The 10037-nt window shown below is 39.4% G+C and overlaps 1 protein-coding gene across 1 annotated transcript; it reads left to right on the forward strand.

Annotated features, from left to right (window-relative positions):
- Positions 1-1227: 1227 nt before the first annotated feature.
- Positions 1228-7920, forward strand: LOC146485952 (uncharacterized). The gene is made up of 2 exons (XM_085102614.1): positions 1228-1559; positions 5477-7920. The coding sequence occupies exons 1-2, from the start codon at positions 1364-1366 to the stop codon at positions 6103-6105; spliced, it is 825 nt and encodes a 274-aa protein (XP_084958740.1). The 5' UTR covers positions 1228-1363; the 3' UTR covers positions 6106-7920.
- Positions 7921-10037: the final 2117 nt, after the last annotated feature.

The raw sequence follows: 10037 nt of genomic DNA on the forward strand, positions 1-10037 counted from the left end.
CCCAGGTTGCTAGTGGACTAACTTGGTGTCCGTCTATTAATTATTAACTACAAATTCCAATTTTAAAACTTCATTAAATCTTCAATATTTCTTAGTTCTCTTAATTTTACCAATCTTTCTAGAATAACTTCTCCTCCCAAATGTACCCCCAAATCACCCAAAAATTCACAAAACACCCCACAACACAGATTCACGGGATGATGATAGAGTTTTTGGATTGCTTGAAACGTGAACGAGATATTTCCATCAAAGCCCCGCCAAGTCTGGGCTCCTGGCCAAGGCTAATGCAGCGTTAGCCTCCCACGCAGTCGTTTTTAGGGGACTCGTATTACCTCCTCCCCACAAACGTTTGTGGGGAGGAGGTAATACGAGTCCCCTAAAAACGACTGCGTGGAAGGCTAGCGCAGCGGAAGAAAAAGCTTCGAATACACCAGAGTTATGCCTAAAAAGGTAAAGATTTTTTAGAGTTTTCACGACAGAAAGAGGAAAGGTCGAAAACTCACGACACGGCACCCAACTAAAAGGTAACGAGGAAGTCCGCAGGAATTGACCAATAAATTTTCTCAAAATTTTGACAAGTTTCTGCTATTTAAAGTACAAGTTAGTATTCGAGCTACAAACAACACTGTTTTAGTTACAGCTTGGCTGCATTGAGTGGCGTCGCCAGGAGCCCAAAATTTGCGGGGTTTTAGTAGATTTTTAGCACGATAAGGGATCGTAGACAATGAAATGATGCAAGGAATAAAATGGAGTTCCTATGTTGCCAGGCCAGTTCTAGTCAGCGATTCATTACATCACTTTTCGATTATCCCTATTCAGTAATTAACCAGGTTAATTACTTTTGTCGCCACAACGAAAAAACTCAAGGAAAATGTGTTTCGCATAAAAAGAACGGGACAGTCTGGCAATGCTCACTCTTCTTGTTGTCAAGGCAACAAATTGTCAAAATATAGGAAATTTTGAAATTTATGTTTTAGACAAAACATGGCTCACTGCGATTAAATAGCTTTTGGGGGGTTTAAAACGTAAAAAAACACAAAGTATTTTGCTGCAACGGCAAACATTGTTTTGTTAAATTTTTAATGCCATTTCTGTAAATAAACTGTACTGTGATAGAGCGACACAGCCATTCACCCGAGCGACAGATTGACTTACCGTTGACAGGCGTTGCCCGGCAACGGATGTAAACAGGTATAAACACCACGGGTTATTCGCTTGTTTTAATCACTTTATACAGATGCCCGCGCGTGACAGTTCATCCTGTATATTGAAATCACTCGGGCATAAAAACCCCAAGCCGACACGATCAGTTGTTTGATAAGCTAACACTGAGAAAGGTCGGGAACAGAACTGTACAGCTTCAATGGGTTGTAGTGCTAGTAGCCAGGCGAGGACGGTTGAGACGCGATCACCACCCGCTCCTGCTCCACAGACACATCAGGGAGAGTCGATCGACCCCCAAACACCAAATGTAGATCAGGCGAAGCCCGGAAAGGATGAGCCCCTGCAAGCGGAAGATCCACAGGCCGACAGTAATCAAACTGAAGAACCTAAACCACGTATGTATTGCCAACTGTTACTTTAATAGTATGTACCACGAAGGAAAAATAATTGATCATGTATATATTTTAAACCAAAGTGTCAATCGCATACGCTTGTAATATACCAGATGATATCTGCTCAACAGAGAAATTTGATATTTCCATGCGGTCAGAGTAGGTACGAATGATGTCCATTCAATTCATATGTTGTTCATTTTCTTTCACAAGTCACGTTTCCAAAAAATAAATTGTTGCGATATGCGGTGTGAAATGCATTGCCACTTTCCCGAGGCGAAAAAAGAAGGAGTTCAAAATGTGCTTAATCACAAAATTTAAGTGGCTATTTTTGGCCTATACTTTTCGTGGTTGGAAATCATAATCCCAACATCAGGCCCAGAAAAATTAAAAATCTCATAACCCAAGCCGCGATTTGTATTCAGACAGTATGTTGGTAGTTCGATCAATAATAAAGTAAATTTAAAGTAAATTTAGGCATAGAATCAATTGCAGTGTATGGCGCGAATTGCCTTATGAACTATGACATGTTGTGTCTGTGGAAGCTTTTTAATTTATTTTCTTTGTAGATGAGATGACATTAGGAAAGCGGCTTTATTTTTAGCTAAAGGATGAAAAGCATATGCATATGTAAGCTTTTTAGGAGGAAGAGTAAAAATGTCCGTAAAAGATATAAATCTTTTTATTATTTTTTTTCTGAAATTTCTAATTTTGTCGCAATAACGAAATGAAAAGGCGGGTGAATCGTATTTTCAATTCGCTTGATATATTCAAAAAATACCAATGTTTGCTGAAAACTTTATTTTGGTGTACACAAAATATTAACCCTATTGCTATAAGTATAAAGTTGGAAAATGTACGCATCGAAGTAAGCTTTGAACATATTCAAACACATAAAGCGTTGCTATAAGCACACCTCAGAAAAAACAACAATAGAAATCTTTTCATTTGTGTCTACTTCCGAGCCAAAAAATAAACATATGTTTTGAATAATAAAGGGAAAAATTTAAAGTAGCAAAATAAATAATGAAATGTTGCTATGGAAAAAATAGATTCAAAACACTAAACAAAATGTAATTAAAAGAACTGTAAATTTCCTTCGAGATTTTCGCATTACATTTATTGTACAATTTTCTTTTTCCTACTTGGGGGGCAGTTCGTATTTAAAGCGACAATCATTTCTCCTGAGTGATATCTGCCGTGTTGTTTGGGGATTTGAGGTTAAAACATTTCCATAAAGTGTTTTTTTCCTGTAAAGACTAAAATATTTATCACATTGGCTATAGACGTTTAAGTACAAATTGAAAAGTATGGCTGTACCTAGAAGTCTTTCCTTTCTTTTCCTAATTTATTTTAAAAAATAACAACTTTACATCGGACTTAAACTTCTACTGTTATACAAACAATTACAGATGAATGATCCAGAACGTTTCCCAAACTAGCGACGATTCCAAGGACGACTAGATAAGAATACTATCAGGAGGCTTTTTCTCTGAAATAATTTCGTATAGTTCGATTTTTGTGGCCGTTAAATCGCTTTATTAATGTAATGGAAGGTGTATAATTTTCCTACGTTTGTGTTCGAATAAATTTGATAAGTTTCGATGAAGAACCATGAAATGAATTAACCTCATAATTGTCTTCATTTTACCGCCAAAATTGTTCCGAACGCATGATTTTCATGAATATCAAGTAATATGGCAGCCATCCCGCCTGTTGAAAACTGAATCCTTTTGCTGGTTTGATAAATTTCGTTTTGCTAAGAATTCTGTTCGCTTGTTATAGATCATGACTTGACTGTTTGTTTCCTTCAAAATTTTGGTATTTCTATGCTTGAGTAAGCGGCGCCGAAAACCTTGTTTGCGCTCCATTTCATTCAACTGCTCAGATTTAATTTGACAGTTTTATGCCCTCAGTGGACGTTTGGTCAGTGATCGATGAAAAGTTTGCAGTTGTGGGTGTTATTTTTTTTTGCTGAGTTAGTTAAGTAATTACTAAAAAGACGTGCAACCTACTGTTATCAATCCTTCTGTTTTTCAACCAATCAGAGGCCTGGCTTTTGCTCACTTTGCTGCGCTTTGCACGCGGTTGCATACTTGGCTGCATGTTTTTGGTTGGCTTATCGCGTTATTTGTTTTGGTTGGGTGATTTTTACGAAATCTCGAAACTAAAAGGCGCCTTCAAATCGCCGGCAGTTTAAACTGCACAGAAACCGAAGTGATTATCTATAAACCCGGGAAAAAGCTTTTTTTTTTTTCTAGTACGAACACGAATAAGTGCGAACACGAAAAAAAAAACTTACTTAATTTTGTTCTGACAAGGAATTTCGTCAGTTTTCTCTGCAAAATGATAAGAAGAAACTTGCTTACAATGGACGTTTCTTTCCCTGTGATATATTTTCGCTGATCAGAAATCAGACCCCCAATGACTTCATTACATTTCTTTCAATATGAAGGCTTGGAGACTGTCCGTCTCCCTAAAAAATTAAGTGAAATTGATGAAATGCATCAAGCTGTTTTGTCGCCACTGTTAAATCGATAAAAGGTATCCTACTGAGTTTTTTCTCCCACATGAAAAATGACACTTCGGAGCGAAGGGCACCAAGCTTCTAACTTCCCGAACAAACATTTTATGTTAAAAAAGATAAATAAAAAAATTACTGTTCATGAGATGCTAAAAGCCCACTCGTTAAATTTTTATCATTGAGAAGTTGTCTCAAATTGGAGCCTGTTGGTCTCAGTTAAATACGATAACAGCTTATGAAAGACACGTCCCACGACAGGTGTTTTTTACGAGACAAACCTGAAAATTGTGAAATGGAAAAAAAAGATCACACATGATCCACATAAAAGCGCTTTTATCTCACTCGGCAAGCTGCCTTTTTGGGTCTTGTGAAGAAAAACTCGCGTTTGCTTTGGTTGTTTTGTCATCTAAAACTCTAAGGACATGGAAAAATTAATTCATCAAGAGAGCAAAATAAGGCAAGCCGGAATTTTCCTAAAGCTCGCAAATTCGGGGGTCAAAGTCCATACTGGCGCGACATCTGAAGATTTTTAAATATTCTGGTTGCGGTGCGCCCAGTGGTTGCAAACTAGCTTTGTACACTCTCCAAAAAGCTGGCGATGTCGCGTTTTCTATTCGTGCTACTCTACAAACAAGAATCATTTTGCAGGCGGATTTTGGCGGGAAATGTTTTCATAACCTTCTCTTCGGAGTTCTCGCCCTTTTCAGTATTACGCATGCCGAACAAATATTCCCATATTAAGAGAAACTGTGATAAACGAAAAAGTTGATAGGCGTTTTTTCAACTAATGTCACTTTGTGCAGTTCACGAAAAAGACTTCAACAACAACAAGACTTCGCGAGGTTTGATTGCCTGAAACTCGTACTTGACAGGTTTTCGAGCGACAAATGCGAGACTTGCCAACCTCGCTCCCAGGGCCCTTGAGGAGAGAGGACCATGCGAACGAGGTTTGAGACTTGCATCATTTTGGTCGGCAGCAGTTCACGTATCTTTGCCAACTGTTGTTACGACTTGTGACTTGTGATTCGGCACTATTACTGGTTCACGCTTACCCTAGCCGTTAACCTGGGTTACTCTTTGTTTTGCTTATTGGTTCCCAGTCTGCAAAAAATTACGAGTCAAAACCGATCGACTACCAGCTGGCACGACAACTTTCGGAACAGCTTCTGATAGGTCAATAAAAATCGGAACTTCGAGCACTTGCTCCGAGCCTGTTTTTTCTGATTGTTCAGCTCTAGCTATAAGGGTAGAAGAAGAAAGCGACGAAGTACTTGCAATGTTCAAGCGACTTATTGAAGCTTTTCGGGCAAAGAAAAGTACGAGATTATGCATAAAATTCTTGACATGTTTTCAAGTGCAAACTTAACATTTATCTTCACATTTGTTTTGCTTGCAGACCAAGAAGCGACTGTTGACCAGCCGCAAAGTTCAGAACCCGAGAAGCAGATAGAAGATGGACCACGGGAAGACCCTCTCGGCGAGGAATCCAAGGAAACTCCCTCCGAAAACCCACCGCCACAAAATGCCGAGGAAGTGGATGCTACTGACGGAGATCAACAAGTTAGCCAGCCAGAAGAGGAGGCAAAAAAGGACGAAGTTGTAGAGGAAAGCAATCAAACCGAACAAGAAAGCGCAGCTCCAAAAGACGAGGCGGTGGACGAGGGAGAGGCGAGCGCCGTAAAAACAGAGTCAGCGCCACCGGCTGAAAGCAGCCCTGAACAGCAGCTGGACAGTGGAGAAGGAGGAGAACAGAGTGAAGAGAAGCCAGCAGAAGGGGAAAGTGAAGTTCACGAACAACATGAAGAGGTGAAACAAGAGGAAGGAAAACCAGAAGTGGAAGATCAAAACCCAGAGGAAACGAAACCTGCGGTCGAGCAAACGCAATCTACGGCTGTGGACGAGGTTGAGGAATCTAAACCCGCAGATGAACCACAGGCTGAAGAACAGCAAGCGACAGAGGAAACGCAAAAACCAAACGAAGACGAAAAGCCTGAGGAGGAAACGCCTGCGAGTGAAGATAGTTAACTGTTTGAATAGCTTGCCTCGGTGAAAAAAAAAATATCAGCCGAGGCTGTCCAAATGTCAGTTCTTCATTTGCATCATTTGATTTATTGAAATTCGGGAATAGACTTTCAATAGATTGCTGTTCAGTTCGTTTATTCTACATTCAAGCTAAGTATGTGATTAACCACTCTCTCAATGTTCAAATGCAAGTCTCCGAATTGACAACATGAATCAAGTTGGAGCTAATTCAATTGTGGTTTATGTAAACCGATCAACCTTATTGTTTTGAATCGTAGCAGAAGTGACAGCGCTTTTATATTAAATCAATTATATGCACAGCCCGTCGTAAAACGTAAACCCAAACTTAGCGATTAAGCCAATAACTGGATCCTGGCGGACAAGGTAAAACTCGGCAGTAGAGAAAATCCGTGACTTACTTGAGGCCCGGTTTAAAGGCATAATCTAGGGTTGGGTAGGTGGGGTAATTTCTGATATATTCCTCTTCCATCACCTCACCTCGAATTCACTTTCTTTTTGGCAACTACATAAATTGCGTACATAACTACGATAGTCATTCACTTATCCATAAGCTATGTATGTACGTGCAGCCTATATGTGTATTACTCTATAGGAGTTGATGTTTTTTGGTCGCCCTACGAAGCCGACGGACGAACAAGCAACATCTTGTCACATCCAGGGAAGATGTCTAGGCTGCGAGTCTAAAATAGAGTAAGATATTTCAGCTCTTAAAGAGCACAGGAAAGTCTTGAGAGATTAGAAATTCGCATCACGGCAAATAGCAAAACTGACCGCGTGATCATGTTTCCTTACGTTTGCCGGTCGCAATTTGCTGCTTCTAAGTAAAGTTCTGAAAGTTTAGTACTTTCCAGTTACTATTTTTTTTAGGAAAAGTAAACTAGAATCTGACGTTTGCCGTTCTCTCTACTTAGCATTTTAAACCTGTTTGCTGTCGCGTAAAAGGAAAAAGATTCTTTTAAAACCGTCAGGTTAACTAAGTCAGTGTCAGTAAAGCTAAAACGCAGGTCCTTTTTGCATTGAAACCGCAAACGAACGCAGTCCGGCAAAGGTCGAAAATGGCGATAAAGTCCAGCATGGTCACGTTGTTATCAGTTCTACCGCTCAAGTTTGTCGTTTTTTTAAAACTTGATGCTAACTACTCAAGCCAAACAAGGGGGAATGGATGAACCAGTGACAATCTGAGCATCCAAAGCGACCCGTTTGGCCGGGATTTGCGGCATTCACTAAAAAAAAAAAAGAGACGTTGATCTATGAGATTTAAAATATAGATATGAATTCAGAAAAAATATGAAATAGAGAATATTTTGTAATTATAGATACGGAATCAGATGGAAGGGAAAATGATGAAATCAAAGCTAAGTATTAAAGAAAACAAATCACGTAATATTTAATATTTCATATCACGATATATTATGTATTTCTTAGATAAATTCGAACTTTGTAAAATAATCCGTTTACTTTAGAGAGATAACTAGTGGGTTTTTTCTCCTTACAAAAATAGGAGCTTGGTCATTAACGGCCGTAGTGTCGCGTTCTTGCTTGCGTTGGCCTTAGGCTTATAACCATTTTTTTTTTACAATCCCAGATTTTCCGTAACTTGTTTGTAAAGAGTTTCATGTAATATACTCTCCGTCCACCGATCTTAAACTCAAAGAACAACAAGGAATCATCGCTTTGAATGACAGAAAATAAAAACAGATGTATATTTCTTGGAGTGATTCAAGCGTAAACTTTGTTGTGAATAAAGTTTCATTTCATTCACTGGTAGAACGGAATAAAAGTGTTGTGATCAGTTCACCGACATTTGTAAGGTTCTTCTCGCATGTTCACGGGTTTGTTCAAATATTTACTTGAAAACGGAGATTTTGTTTTTGTTGAACTTCCAACAAAAGATCATCCGGCAGTTTGTTCCATCCACAATGCTGGCACAATCCCAGAATCAGTGTTTTTTCTTATACACGTGTATAGTCGGTGTGTCTGACCGAGGCTGAGGAACCTAAACCTAAAAGCTGTTAGCAAATGCTAATTTTTAGAGCGGTTTTCAAGCGAGTGTCGACAGTTATTTCACGCTTGCTTTGGTTTTGCGTTTAGGACGCGCTGTGATTGATTAGCAAATCTCGCGTTATTTTCTCACGTTCTAAATCCGCGAAGAAGAACGCAAAAAGCTGCGACTCGTGGATCGCGGCTTCGTTCGCCCCTCCGGAATATCGTGCTCGCTTCGCTGTTTTTGGTGTCCTACCTCGCGGATTTTCGAGCAAAAGAGAGACTGTTCGCAGTGTAGCCTCTCACTGGTAGATTTACAAGTGGAAATGGAATGTCGTGCAAATGAAACGGTAATTTCGGTTGAAACGGAAAAGGTGGAGTACCTCCTAAAATATTCTGTTCATTGCGGAAGATTTTCAGTATGGATGGCCGCTAGCCAGCGACAGCAGACGCCTTCAGTTCCGGCTTTTTTTCTCGCGGCGGGTGAAACAAAAGCCGGAAAGGCGTCTGCTCTCGCTGGCTATATGGCCGAGCGTCACATTTAGGTTTGGACCGGTTCAACCAGATATTTTGCCGACTGAATAGTAAGCGCCCGTGAATAATCGGAAAATCGCTATACCATTCGCCTCCGGGTCTCTGTAAAACGCAGCGGATGGCGGATGGCGGATGGCGGATGGCGGATGATAAAATGCGGATGACAAAATGCGGATGGAAAAATGCGGATGACAAAAAAAATTAAAAATAATATATAAATAAATAAATAAATAAATAAATAAATAAATAAATAAATAAACAATTTCTTACGCCCAATTTCTTTTAGAAAATTATGTAAAAATTACGTGAAAATTAAGTACTGATTCATGCCGAAAGACTTACGCTATGGCTTGACTTTTGTTATTTGTTATGAAGTTGCACTAGGAAATAGCCGGAACAAATTTTTCTAACCGCTTTGCTTGCGAGGGTACATCTGAAAGCTGTTTTCACGCCGCTTAAAATCGATTTAACGGAAATATCTCGTTCGCGTTTCAAGCAATACAAGAACCCTTAGCTCATAACACAAATCAATGTTTGGGTGTATTTTATAAATTTTGGGGGGATTTTTAGGTATATTTGGGAGGAGATAGTTTTTCTCAAAAGAGTAGTAAAATTTGGAGAAATAAGAACTAGTTAAGATTTGATGTAGCCAAAATTAGAATTTGAAGTTAAAAATTGATATATGTACACTCAAACAGTCCCCTACCAACCTGGTGTGCTCTTGGGTTGGGGGCAACTGTCTCTTGGTGTTCCAAATATAGTTTTCTTTCTTTTATCCCTTCTTTAAACCTCTTAAAATTCCATCCAAATTCACGTTTACCTCCACCTTAAGAGAAGTAACAGAACTGGCAAATAGTCTCCTACGTAGACGTTCTTTGGGATCATCACGCAATATTTCCTTCCCCATGAACGGAAATATGACGTGACGAGCCCTACGAACGTCTGCGTGGGAGGCTAACCGGCAAATCGAGTAAGTTATTTTGCTTACGATATACTGTCTACGTGTGGGTCTAGGGGTAAGCTAAGCCTTCAGTGGCTGTAAAACAATGACAATAATATTTACCTCGACAGAAGCCGGAAGACATTGGTCAAAGCTATAAATAACTAAAATGCTACTATCGCAATTTTGTAACATGCATCAAAACGCAGAAGCTATAAATATTCCCTACCATCGTGGGCTGGACTAGCATTTTCACTATACATGTACAGTGAACACAAAAAAAGGTTAACGAAAATTGCCTGACATTGAAAAAAGGTTGAAGATCGATTGAGTTTAATCAATTCATTAACTTAACTCACCTCTTCCAAACAAAAGTTGGCTGGCCCAAATCCGCGTCGCCTTCCAACAACTCAGATATCGGTTAACCCAGGTGCCCGGTTCATTCACTCGAGCTATT

Source organism: Pavona decussata, unplaced genomic scaffold (assembly GCF_977016875.1).
Source record: "Pavona decussata unplaced genomic scaffold, jaPavDecu1.1 SCAFFOLD_23, whole genome shotgun sequence".
In the NCBI taxonomy this organism is placed as follows: Eukaryota; Metazoa; Cnidaria; class Anthozoa; order Scleractinia; family Agariciidae; genus Pavona; species Pavona decussata.